We start from the raw sequence: 14,031 nt of genomic DNA, 5'->3' as shown, positions 1-14,031 counted from the left end.
AAGTATATTCCAAGTTAAACAATGTTTTTGTAATTTTTTCTCTACTTCTTGGCTTTGAAACTGACTTAGGAGCACTGCCTTTGGCTTGAATACACACATATGTTGGATCATTAGTTTGTCACTTGATTACTATAATACAATGCTACAAATTTTATTTTACATGCCACTAGCCTTAATAGCAAAGATGTGATCACAGATGCAAAATTTATACTAATTGTAGAAAAAGATGCAACTTTTCAGAGGCTCCTGGATGATGACTTCTGCAATAAATTGTCTCCATGCATAATGATTACGGTATGTACCTGACATTTCTCACTGCAGCTCTACTTCTAGGCGCGTGTATAATATAATAACAATGTGGTGATTTCCAAAAACATCAATCATATATTTCAGAAATGAGCATCTGTCTGTCTGTCCATGTGTCTGTTGGGTATACAACTTCCTCATATTCTATCTTAAAGCAAGGTCAGGGTTTGGTTGTGCCAGGAAAATGGGAAGTGCCAGGAATGGGACTGTTTTCCATAACATGGAAATTGAGAGAGCACAAAGAGAAAGGATACGATACTGAAAATGGTTTCTGTTGGCTGTGGGCTGAGCGGAGAGAAAAGGCTCCTGCTAGCTAGGGAGGCTGCGGGGAGACAGAAAGCCCATACCGGTTGGGTGGGTGCTGGGGGAAGGGAGAGAAATTCCTTGCCATTTGAGGGGGAGAAGCCCTGCTGGATGGGACCCCCCCCAACCCTGCAGCCCTTCTCACCCTCCTCATTCTAACACCCACCCCACATCTCCAGCCCCCAGTCCATAGCCACTCCTCGACCCTCCAGCCTGACTCCTACACCCCTTACACCACCAGCCCCCTGCCCTGAAGGACACAGGTAATACCAGGTGAGTCTTCTAGTTTTAAAATATATTATAATGAAGATATGTTTACCTGAAAGAATTTTGTCCATTTTTATAGTACCATAAATGGAGAAAAATAGAATCATACTGAAGAGTAAAATGCATTTTGTGTTTTTATACATATTTACATATACACATTATAATCTTTTCCAAAAACATTCAAATAAGGTTGTAATTAGTACTCTTGATTTTGCCATATAACAGAATGGAATATGGAATATGTAGTTTAGAATTTTTTAAAAAACATGCAAACAATCAATGACATGAACTGTGTTTTAAAAAGGTATTACAATTAATTAAAAAACCTTAATCCATGCATTATTAATTTGAGACTTCACAAATCCATCTATTCTCAGGCTATGTCTAGACTGGAACGCGTCTGCTTTTCCGGAAATTTTTTTGGAAATGCAGACGCGGTTTTTCGGCATCCCTATAAACCTCGTTTTACAAGGAAGAAGGGATGTTCCGATAAAAGATTTTTTCCCAACATTTGGCTCAGTGTAGCTGGGCCCAATGTCAGAAAAGCCTCTTCCGAAAAAATAATCGGAAAAAGATACACAAATTGCGGTTTGCAATTTGCGTATCTTTTTCCGAAAAAAACTTGCAGTATAGACATAGCGTCAGTGTGATAAAGTACTGTAATAATAATGAAGTGTCTCATGACAATTTCGAGACAGTCTTAATTACATTAAAAAAAGCTAGAAACAAAAAGATATAGTAAAAGCAAGTACAGATGATTTCCTAATGATAGAGAAGCACAAACAGAACAGATCAAAGTGGTTGTTGAGGCTTTTTGAGTTTGTCATGAAAGAACAAAGGTGAAAATCCTGGCTACTATGAGGAAAGTAGTTTACTTACCTCCTCCCCTCCAGAAACACACACATTAATACTACTTTTGCAGTATATGTGCAGAATGTGTGCCCTAATCCAGATCAACTCCATCCATATTTATAGACACCTTGCAAACTTTTTTTGCCATTAATATGAAAAAAACTATAAGCTTCTTTTATTGTGAGCATGGATAGATATGGGCATCTGTTTATGCTTGGTTGCATGCCTGTTACTCCTTTCTTTCCTCTCCAGCATTCATGTCTACCATACAGGACATCAGCCATGCTGTTTTGTAAACTGATCTTGGAGCCAGAATAGGATCAACCACCTTCTCCCTATACAATAACTGCAGAAAAAATGTTTCCTGTTTTTTATGGCATACCTAAGCATGTGCCTAGTCAGACTTTGTCTTAGGTAATTCCAAAACTTATTTTATTTTATTTGCCTTTAGGGAAAAGGAGTACCAGATCTGAACACAAGACTTCTAGTGAGAAAGTTGTGGGATACATGTCATATTCCTATCTTCACCCTCATGGATGCAGATCCACATGGTAATTTCATGCTAACAGCAGAACAGAAACTTATTCATTGAATTTTAATGAATTTCTCCCCGACCTCCCCCCCCCTTTTTTTTTTTGCTCAACAAAAAAATCCTTGGTGTTCCTGGTAAAAAAAAATAATTATTGTTTGGTTCCTTGGTCTTAAAAAGTTTAAGAAACACTGGCTTAGAGCTACTAGTATGATGACTCATCTCAGAATGGTTCTTTGGGTATTATTATTTCATTGAAAAAAGGAAAAAGTAGAAAATATTTTAAAATGTCATAATTTTGTTTTCTTCTCATAGACAAATTCTTATGTACTGCAGGTCCAATGCTCTAGTCACAACTCATACAAAATTCCGATTAACTCTAATGGGCATTCTGTCAAAGTAAGGCCTACTGGATTTAGCCCTAAGAAAGTAATATCATGTGTTCTCAGTAAAATAAAAATTTAGTTCAATGTTTTCTATAGCTAAAATTTGAATTCTGAATATAGATTTGTTCACAAGTTTATAACTTTTTCCTGGTGAAAGGTGAATTTTGTTGTTGTTTATCTTTACATTTCCCCTATACTTTGATAGAGATGCCACAGACAATGACATTTTGCATCTTCACTTGTACAAATAATACTGAAGATGGAGCATGAGGAATTACTCCAGTTTCAGTCTTTCCCCCACTGTTAGGTGGCAGGCAGGAGGGTCAGACATAGTGAATGACAACATTTTTGCTGTCTCCATATTTCTGAGACAATTATGTGGGAAGGGGGAAACTACGAAGCTGAGAGCTGGTAGAAGGTAACTCATTGCTGGAGGGGGAAGCAAGCTTTAAGGAGCTTCATCTGATGATTCAACTGCAGAACATACTTGATTCTGTACACATAATTGATGTGTAATTTTGTCATTACTTTTTGAAATGTGATTTTTTCTAAAAGTATGTATAGCTTTGTTTAACAAATCTAGGATTAAGAATACTTAGAATGCTGATAATTAAACTTAAAAGAAGGTACTATGGAAAAACTAGGGTAAAAACCAAGACAATGAAAAAGTGCTTGACACCATCTGTGTTGAATAGGCTTTTGCTCAGACCTGTGTGTGATCACGGAATCCTGTTTTTTAAAAAAAATCTGTAAATTAGTAGCTGTTGGTATACATTTTAATTATGTAGTAGTCTTCATTACCAATAATAATAATACAGTATAATTAATTAGAATTTGAAAACCAAGGTATAATGTAAATTAAGGTCAATTTTCTCTCAGCAGCGTTCTCAATGAAAAAGGCCTTTGATTAAAATGTGACACTAAAATGTTTAGTAATTCAAATTATATTTTGACTAATGTCATATATTAATGTTGTAAATAGCAGAGCAACTCAGTTTGTAAAGAAAAACAAAAAATGTTGAACTCTAAACAACCCAGTTTAGCTTCAAACCTGATTAACTGAATCAGAAAGTAAATTGGAAAGACAGAATTTCATTTTATTAAAATGCTCTGACTGCCACTGGTTAACTTTCCTTGTTTAGTGAAGGAAATTCAGAAAGTATTCCTTAGGACAATAAAGAACCATATACAGTAAACTTCAGATAATCCGGCACCTTTAGGACCCAGGGGGTGCCGGATTATCAAATATGCTGGACTATCGGAAGGGGGGGCTATGAGGGGTCTGGGGTGGGGTGAGTGCCACCCCAGGCCCCTCATAGCCCCCCGTTCCGATAGTCCGGTTCTGCCCCAAGCATCCCTGATTCAGCCGCTACTGGTCAGTTTCAGCAGTGGCTGAATAGGGGATGCCTGCAGCAGAGCAGCTGGAGTGCTGCCAGGTTGGTCCAGTAGCGCCAACTCTTGGCACTACAAGACCAACCCGGCAGCACCCCAGCTTCTCTTGGGGACGCCTGGGGAACAGCATCTGGGGTGCTGCCGGGTTGGTCCCACAGCACCACTCCTCGACGCTACTGGACCAACTGGCAGTGCCCCAGCTGCTCTGCCCCAGGTGTCCCCAAGCCAGCTGCTGCTGAAACTGATCAGGGGCTGAATCAGGACGCCGGGGCAGAGCAGCTGGGGGGCTGCCGGGTTGGTCCCACAGCACCAAGGAGCGGCGCTACTGGACCAACCCGGCAGCACCCCAGCTGCTCTACCCCAGATGTCCCCAAGTGAGCCGCTGCTGATACTGATCAGCAGCTGACTCCAGGAAGCCAGAGGCAGAGCAGCTCTGCCCCAGCTTCCTGGAATCAGCCGCTGGTCAGTTTCAACAGCAGCTGAATCGGGCTGCCTAGGACAGAGCAGCTGGGGCGCTGCCGGGTTGGTCCAGTAGCGCGGAGGGGCAGCGCTACGGGGACCAACCCAGCAGCACCCCATCTGCTCTGTCCCAGGTGTACCCAAGTCAGCTGCTGCTGAAACTAATCAGGGGCTGATTCCAGGAAGAGCAGCTCTGCCTCGGGCTTCCTGGAATCAGCCACTGATCAGTATCAGCAGTGGCTGAATCAGGGACAGCTGGGGCGCTGCCAGGTTGGTCCCGCAGCCCCGAGGGGCAGCGCTACGGGACCTACCCGGCGGCACTCCAGCTGCTCTACCCCCCGCTTCCCCGATTCAGCCGCTGGTCAGTTTTAGCAGCGGCTGAATCGGGGAAGCTGGGGGCAGAGCAGATCCAATGGTCCAGCTGCCCAGAGCACTTCCGGGTTCCTGATGGTGCCGGACCATCAGGAGTGCCGGACCATCAGAGTTTTACTGTATATTAAGTATGTTTGAGATTGACGGTTGAGAATGATCTAAAATTAAAATATGACTTAGCTAAGAAAAAGTTTTTCTTAGCCATCTAGATATCTATTTTAACATAGCCTGACTGCATAGCTGTATAATTCTGTTTTGGAAGAACATAGAAGAGGTTTCATGTATTCCCACAGACAATCAGTTAAATTTTTGCCATTCACTTCATTGGCCTCAGGTATTCAGCCAATGACAGTGCAAATGAGCATCTCCTATTTTACAGTTACAGCTTTCTCTTTGAGAGCTGGGTGATTCTCAATATTGTCTAGAGGATGACAATGTGGGTAAAGTAGTATCTTTAATTGAACTAAAGCTGTCTACATTCAGAACTGCGGCAGCGCTTTAACATGACAGGTAAACCACTTCCATGAGGAGAGTAGTTAACAGCGCTAGGAGCCTGTTTACACAGATGCTTTACAGCACTGGAACTTGCTGCATTCGAGCAGGGGACGAGGAGGGGAGGGGTTCACACCTTGAATGAGAAAGTCACAGTGCAGTAACTTGTCAGTGCAGACAAGCCCTCACTTCTGTTGATGGAAGAGACAAGCTTGTGAGCTTGACAGAACTCTCCTCAAGTCTGGAAACCAAAACCAAGCCTCAGCTAAATATAAGGCAGAACAGATTATTAAACACAATCAGTTGCAAGAAGCCACTTAAAACTGAAGTAGGCTACTAACACATCTACAATTATAGGACAAAGGAGGATTAGTAGTTACAAATAATTGCAATGAGCCTGAAAACCATCGTCTCTGTTGAGACCATGATTATATCTAGCAGAGTTATCAATTTAAGTTTTCTTGCTTGTCTTTTTGTGGTTGCCTTTGAAGATAAGGACTGATGGGTCAGTTATGGAGTGATCACTTTGTGAAGTTATTCCCCCATGGGTAACAGGTTTTTTGTTGTCTTTTACCATTTTTCATTCAAGAGTATATTGATTGTCTGGTTTCATCCATATAGTGCTTTTTGGGGCATTTGAAGCACTGACTGAGGTACACCACAAATTGCAATAGGCATATGTAAAACCCACAGATCCTGAAAGATGTTTTGAAGCAGGTATTGATCAGTGTACTAATGGAGATGTCTGCAGGTTTTGCATCTGTTGTTCTGAATGGTGTGATGCCACTTTGAGTTGTCTTCTCCTGGTCTGTGGGAAATTTCCTTCTACTGATGAGGTTGGCATGGTTGGGAGGCTGTTTGAAGGCCAGAGGATGGTGTTAAGGATAGGGATGTGAAAGGGTAACCGTGTATATGAGTTTGGGCTCATCATTTAACCTTCACAGTTACACACAGGCTCCTGGTATGCTCAGGGTGCTGGCTTTTGGCTCCCTGCACTCGCTGCTTCTCAAGGAGCTCCCTTCTTCTCCGAGTGTAACCATGCAACCACTGAAAATTTCAGCTGTTACATGTTTAATTGATTAAACACATTTTAACATCCTTAGTTCAGGAAATATTTCTTTCAGGATGTAATCCTCATCAAGTATGGATTGTAATTGATGATACTCATGGTTTTCACTGGGGGACAGAATGAGACAGCAAGGAATGTACAGTACATGCAGGTTCTTTTTCTGGAGTGAAGAATGTTCTCTCAGGGTATTTGGGTGGTCCTTTCATGACATGATCTCTTCTCTGATGGAGTGTCCTTGTTTGGTGAAGGTGGTTTTATGATAAGGTGTGTATCCCAGACATTCTCCCCAGAGCATATTCTGTGATATTTGAGAATCTGGCTATAGAAAACAGATGTATTGGTGTGTCTGAGATAGCTCTGCATCTGTGGAAGTAAGTATGATGATACTTATAGCTCACTAACCCTCCTTCATCCAATGATTGCAGAAGTGTTAATTGCCTCCTTCATTTTAAGTGTGTTCTTGCAACATGTGTTAATAACTTTTAGGTAACAACATGTCCTACCTTGTATTGAGCTATGAGACTCTGGCCTTGTCTTCTCTACTGCAGACCATCCATCCAAGTTATGCAACTTTAGCTATGTGAATAATGGAGCTGAAATCAACGTACTTAGATCTACTTACTGCCCTGTCTTCATCACAGTAAGTAGACAGTTTGATACTCTCCTGTCCCCACCTTCTATGCTTCTCGTTCTGGTGGAGTACTGGAGTTGATGGAAGAGCACTCGGTGGTTGATTTATCACATAGCTCGATCACTGTCTGTCGATCTGGCAGGTAGCGTAACCATGCCCTCTGGTTACTTTTCCAGACCTAAAAAAGAATTCTGTGAAACTCAAAAGCTTGTCCCTTTACCAACAAAATGAGTCCAATAAAAGATATTACTTCACCGGCCTTGTCTCTCACGGATCCTGGGTCTAACATGGATACATCATTGCAAACAACAATGGAAGATATTATCTGAGAGGCAGTTATCAAAATGTTGTTACTTAAGGGAACAGTAAAGGCAGGTCTACTTTTAAAATGCTGCATCAGTACAGATGCACCACTGTTTTCCTGTAGTACTATTCTGAAGATGTTCTACACCAATGTGGTAGCTATGTCGATGGAAGAAGCTCTCCTACCGACATAGCACTGTCTATAGCAGTAGATTAGGTCAGTATTACTGTGTTGCTTAATGGACGTGGATTTTTCACATCCCCAAGTAACACTTATACCAACAGATGTCTGTTGTGTAAACCAGATTTAAAAGGGAAAATTGTAGACTTGAAAACACTGATAATGTTTCTTTATCATACTGTGAAAGCAAAAATGCTAATAAATTACCTGAACAATTAGTACATAAAGTCTTTAAAATATTATATATACAGGCAGTCCCCAGGTTACGTACAAGATACGGACTGTAGGCTTGTTCTTAAGTTGAATCTGTATGTAAGTTGGAACTGGCATCCAGATTCAGCTGCTGCTGAAACTGACCAGCGGCTGACTACAGGAAGCCCGAGGCAGAGTTGCTCTGCCCCGGGCTTCCTGGAATCAGCCACAGATCAGTTTCAACAGGCTAAATCTGGACGCCAGTTCTTACATACAGATTCAACTTAAGAACCCCAGGCGTCCCCAAGTCAGCTGCTGCTGAAACTGATCAACTCTGCCTCAGGCTTCCTGTAGTCAGCGCTGGTCAGTTTCAGCAGCTGCTTACTTGGGGACGCCTGGGGCAGAGCAGCTTGGGTGCTGCTGGGTTGCTCCAGTAGCGCCGCTCCTCGGCGCTACTGGACCAACCCAGCAGCACCCAAGCTGCTCCACCCCAGGCATCCTGATTCAGCCGCTGCTGAAACTGACCAGCAGTGGCTGAATCAGGACGCCTGGGGCAGAGCGGCTGGGGTGCTGCTGGGTTGGTCCAGTAGCGCCCAGAGCGGCGCTACGGGACCAACCGGCAGCGCCCCAGCTGCTGTACCACAGGCGTCCGGAGCAAAGCCATGGAGCACGGGGGCAGCGGGACAGCCCAGACGCGCCGTGGCTGTCCTGCTGCCCGCGTGCTCCGCCTCTTTGCTCCGCTTTGCTCCCCGTCTCCCTGGTCTGTTGGTCTCCAGCAGACCAGGGAGAGGGAGCAAAGCCGCGGAACACGCCGGCAGCGGGACAGCCGTGGCGCGTCTGGGCTGTCCACTGCCCGCGTGCTCCCTGGCTTTGCTCCCTGTCTCCCTGGTCTGGGGAGACGTGGAGCAAAGCCGCGGAGCACACGGGCAGCGGACAGCCCAGACGCGCCGTGGCTGTCCCGCTGCCGGCGTCCTCAGAGGCTTTGCTTCCCGTCTCCCTGGTCTGCTGGTCTCCAGCAGACCAGGGAGACGGGCAGCAAACCCCTTTCGTAACTGCGGATCCGACATAAGTCGGATCCGCGTAACTCGGGGACTGCCTGTACTGTCAAATGAAAAGTATGAACATTCAGAATAATAGTTTTAACCATCAATGTTGAATTCTATTAAGTTGCCATAGGACAAAGTAAGAGATGTTGGTTTTTTTGTGACAGACATGGTACATAATATAGAAAAACAAGATTACTTTTGCATGATGCCTATACTTAACAGGTATGAAATACTAACATTTATTGAGGTAAGTGTCACATCTTCAAAAATGTTGATTCAGATTCTATAACTTTTGACAATATGCTGTAAAGCTAATTTTAAAGATTAAAGGACCCGATTCATCAGTTCAGTTTTACACCAATGTAACTCAAAAGGGCTTACACATGCATGAAACTGAAATAACACAGTGATGAATCATGCTCCAAAATGTACGCAAACAGATATGTGACATTTGGTCTTCTGTAAATTAGGTATAGAAATAATGTGCATCTACAAGTATGGATCTGTGGTGAGTGTAGTTTTTTTCTACTTCAGGTCTTCTTCATTATTTTGTTCTTCAGCTTTGGAACTAGAATTTGAAAACTTTTCAAGTCTAGTTAGGATCATAATTCCTGATAGGGTGCAGCCACACAAAAAAATTCTTCCCCCACACACCTCCTTTGGAGAGCTGTGCAGCAGCACTCGTACGGCAGGTGGCTGCTCCGGCGGGCAGGTCCCGCCGAGATGGCATAGTGAGGGAGCCGCTGGGGTGGGGGGCCAGGACCTGCCATGGTTGCAAGGCGAGGGGCAAAGGCCTGCTCCGGTGGCTGGGGGCAGGAATGGCCAGAGGAGAGGGGGGGATGGGGAGGCGGAGTCTACTCTGGTGACTGGGAACGGTACATGCTGCATGGAGGGGGTGGGGGAATTCTGCTTCAGTGGTTGGGAATGTTTGAATTAATAAATTGGGTGTCACGGTGGCACACATTCAAACCAGAGCATGTGATCTCAATACTGGTACACAAGTCAAAACTTACTCTGCTCTTGGTTGAAAAATCATAAAAGGAACACTGGTTAGGCTCAGTATTTTATTCCTTTTTTGTCTTGTTTTAAGATTAGGAAGCAACTTTGGGGCCAAGAGTGCTTTTAAAAAAAGTTTAAAAAATTGTGTGAAAATGGCAGATTAAAAAAAAATCTGACGTGAGTTTTTCCTGCTATACAAAATTGTCAGTATTATTATTATTATGTATTATGTATGGTACAAGTAGTGCTAAGGAGGTCTCAAGTGAGACCTGTGCTACACTGTTCTAAACATAGTTTATATACCAAGTCCCATTCCTTCCCAGAGAGTTGACAGTCTATATACAAAAGATAGATGTGTATCTTTCTCTATATAGATGTGTATAGAGAAAAGGAGGAGCTATAGCATGTAAGCAACAGTAAACAATGGGAGAGTCTAAAAAAATGTGTTATGGTCCCAGATTTGGTATTGGTATTATTATTGTTATTGGTATTATTTCCATTATTTATTAAGGCTTTTTGGGGAAAGATTATCTAACAGAAAGAGGAAGGGAAGAAAAGGAAAGGAAAGGGCATATCATACCGCGAGAGATAAGAAGGGAGAGGAGAAGAGAGAGAGAAAGAGTATAGAGGTCAAGCGGAATTAGGCAAAGACAGGCTAAGGGAGGAGGTAGAAGTGAGTTGGACAGAAAATCACCAGAGCGGAGGGAATGTTATCAGTGTCCAAATACATACTTTAGCTGCTTGTCTCAGCTCCAACTGACTTGAGTTTTTGACAGGCTCTTCTCAAGCACTCATGGCTGAAGGGGGCAGACTATCCACTGCACAGTTCTCTGGGCAAAAGAATGCAAGAAGTGGTACACCCAGCTGGAATTTAATGTACCCCCTTTTCCCTCCTTGTGTTGTGGTTTACCTATTACAACTACTTGTCTCAATTTCTACAAGCCTGAGTTTCATAGAGAATTCTAGTTAGCATCATTTTTTCAAAATTTGACCTAACACATAAATATTTTCTCAGAAACAAATATAAATAATACTAGTTAAAGACACTGAACATAATATATGACATTTTGCATTGTAGTCAATGTCTTTTGAAGCCCATCATCTCACAGTTCCTGCTATAAGATGGCTTGGTCTCCTTCCATCTGACATTGAAAGGTTTGTTGTTTTCTAGAAGTATAATTATCCTTCTATTCTATCACAAAAAAGGAAATGTAACATTTGTCTGTTAAATTCATACAAAAAGGACAATTCTCTGTTGATTCTGCTCTCAATACATTTACTGTTATTTTTATAGAGAATTTTGATGGTTAGAAAAAATAATTTAAGGTGAAAATGATATTATAGTTTTAAAAAATATTAAGCAGGCTAAAATTTTTATCTGTTTTCTCAGATTAAATATACCCAAAGATGCTTTGATTCCACTTACTAAACGAGATCAAAATAAACTTGCTAGTATGCAGAAGAGACCTTATATGGCTTGCCAACCAATGTGGAAAAAAGAAGTAGGCATAAATTATATTGTTTTCTGTTTCTTAATTTCTAAAGAACAAATCCTATCCACCTCAGTCCCATCCCTTCTGGCTATGGTCAGCTCTGAACACAGCAGAAAGACCAATAAAGTTTTGCTGCACTTCACATGGAGAAGTCAGGATTGACAGCAGTGCAGGCAGTCTCTGTATCACTGTGCCTAGTAGTTCCCTCCCCAACACAGGACTAGCCTCATGGCAGGCTCTCTGTCATTGGCCATCTGACACTTATATGTCATGGAGGAGGTTTTCTACAGTTCTGAATAACACAGAATAAATTACATCTCTTGAAGAGGGAGAACATGCCATGTGAAACAATTACTTAGCTTCCACCTACCGGTTTGGTTTGGCCTGAATATTTTAGAGCACAAAGCACAGTTCATGCAGAAATAATATGTAGTGGTTACATAGTGGGAAAATATTGTGTGTTTTCCCCTTCTCTTTACATTGTCCTGGTATATGCTTTGCTATGATTTTGCTACTAATGTGTGCTCTCTGCTGTGCAGCACATAGTATAAAAATACTAGTAAAACCTAACGTAATTAAAAAATGTAATGGCCTCACCCTATGAGTCAGGCCTTTCTCAATAGTACATTAATTTGCACTGTTTTTTTCTTTTTCAGATGGAAATTATGGCAGCATCTAAAATGAAGGCTGAAATTCAAGCTTTGATGTCTCTTTCATCAGATTACCTTTCCAGAGTGTATTTACCAAACAAACTGCAATTTGGTGGATGGATATGAATATCTGTTTGTAAATCAACAGCTGTGTCATGTTGTGGATTTATTTTGGAGCTATTATAAGCCACTATTTACAAAAATTGCATACAATTGCATTATTTCTGGCAATTGTTCTATATAGTCAGTTAAGAGATATAGAGGTTTGTTTCATTGTCCTGTTCAATTTTTTAATATCTATAGTTTAATTTCTTTGCAATTTTGATTGTTTTTCCACTAGCGTACCATAAGGATCTGAAAACATTTAAATATAATATGTGTTTTCCATTGTAGCTGCTGTAAATAACTACAACAAAATTTCCGGCTGTAAAAGCATTAGCCTTTAAAAAGATATTGACATTTGAGGGCAGAAAGTAAAGTTATATTTGCTTAAATTTGTGTCAAAGAGTTAATACACAAGCTACTTTAAAGCACAATCAAACGAAGTCTGTCTTCTCATATGTTTTACTTTTTAAGACTGAAATAGTTTAAATTACTGTAATATTTTACGGTACAATCCTTACCTGGAAAATTATTATAAACATGGCATTTCATGAAGCTTCAGGAGGTAGCTGAGTTAGTCTGTAAAGGATAAACTTTAACAAACAACGAATAGTCTGGTATCATTTTAAAGACTAACAAAACATGTAGGCTATGTCTACACTTGCGTCTTTTTGCGTGAGTAATATGCAAATGAGGCTAAGCGTTGAATATTGCCAAGCCTCATTTGCATAACTAATGAGCCGCCTTTTTTTCAGAAGAGGCTCTTGCGCAAGATGAAGCATCTACACTGGCCCTTCTTGCGCAAGAAAAACCCTCTTGCGCAATGCCGTTCTTCCTCTCAAGTAATTAGTGTAACGGCATTGCGCAAGAGGGGTTTTTTTGCGCAAGAGGGAGCAGTGTAGACAGCTCCGTGTTGCGCAAGAACTTCTTCCGCAAAATGGCGGCTCATTAGTTATGAAAATGAGGCTCGGCGATATTCACCCCTTAGCCTCATTTGCATATTACTCGCGCAAGAAGATGCGAGTGTAGACATAGCCGTAGATGGTATCATGAGCTTTCGTGGGCACAGCCCACTTCTTCAGATGACCCGAGTGTTGATGACATCGGTTTGGTTAGGCCTGAATATTTTAGAACACAAAGCACAGTTCATGCAGAAATAATATATAGTGGTTACATAGTGGGAAAACATTGTGTGTTTTCCCCTTCTCTTTACATTGTCCTGGTATATGATTTGCTGATTTTGCTCTCTGGTGTGCAGTACATAGTATGAAAATACTACTAAAACCTAATTTAATTAAAAAATGTAATGGTCTCACCCTATGGGTCAGGCCTTTCTCAACTGTACATTAATTTGCACTGTTTTTTTCTTTTTCAAATGGAAATTATGGCAGCATATAAAATGAAGGCTGAAATTCAAGCTTTGATGTCTCTTTCATCAGATTACCTTTCCAGAGTGGTAATAATAGCTCCAAAATAAATCCACATCAGGACACAGCTGTTGATTTACAAACAGATATTCATATCCATCGACCAAATTGCAGTTTGTTTGGTAAATACACTCTGGAAAGGTAATCTGATGAAAGAGACAGCAACACTCCGGTAATCTGAAAAAGTGGGCTGTGCCCACGAAAGCTCATGATACCATCTACATGTTTTGTTAGTCTTTAAAGTGCTACCAGACTATTTTGGGTTTTTTTAAGTTTATGGCATTTAATGTTCCTTATAAAAGTATCAGTTACAAATCTCCTTACCTTGCAGATAAGAGTGGATTTTTAATTGCCAACTCTACAAACCCAAGCTGAGATCAGAAAGTCAAGATGGGTTCTTTGATTCTTATACATTTACAACAATAATAATGTTCTGCAGGCCAAATTATGCCCTCAGTTACTACATCCCCATTGCAAAATGCATATGTGAGCAAACATTTTTAATTGATTAGAATTTAGTGTTCATGTTGATGATTTATATGACATTAGAATCCATAGACCACTATTAGTTTTGGTGGTG

At 41.4% G+C, this 14,031-nt stretch overlaps 1 protein-coding gene across 3 annotated transcripts in view; it reads left to right on the top strand.

The window, feature by feature from the left end:
- The window catches only part of SPO11 (SPO11 initiator of meiotic double strand breaks), a 70,937-nt gene extending 58,873 nt beyond the window's left edge, over positions 1–12,064 (top strand). For 2 of the 3 annotated variants that reach the window (XM_089769667.1, XM_025185773.3), the window contains exons 8-13: positions 185–294; positions 2,180–2,279; positions 9,251–9,288; positions 10,858–10,934; positions 11,170–11,281; positions 11,929–12,064. In XM_089769667.1, coding sequence (XP_089625793.1) covers positions 185–294; positions 2,180–2,279; positions 9,251–9,288; positions 10,858–10,934; positions 11,170–11,281; positions 11,929–12,048 — 557 coding nt within the window. In that variant the 3' untranslated portion in view covers positions 12,049–12,064. The remainder of the gene's footprint in view (positions 1–184; positions 295–2,179; positions 2,280–9,250; positions 9,289–10,857; positions 10,935–11,169; positions 11,282–11,928) is intronic. The other variant, XM_089769666.1, reaches the window with a different exon arrangement.
- The last annotated feature ends 1,967 nt before the right edge of the window (positions 12,065–14,031 follow it).

This window comes from Pelodiscus sinensis, chromosome 17, assembly GCF_052426305.1.
Source record: "Pelodiscus sinensis isolate ZL-2025 chromosome 17, ASM5242630v1, whole genome shotgun sequence".
NCBI lineage: Eukaryota > Metazoa > Chordata > Testudines > Trionychidae > Pelodiscus > Pelodiscus sinensis.
This window is presented reverse-complemented; position numbering and strand designations above follow the sequence as displayed.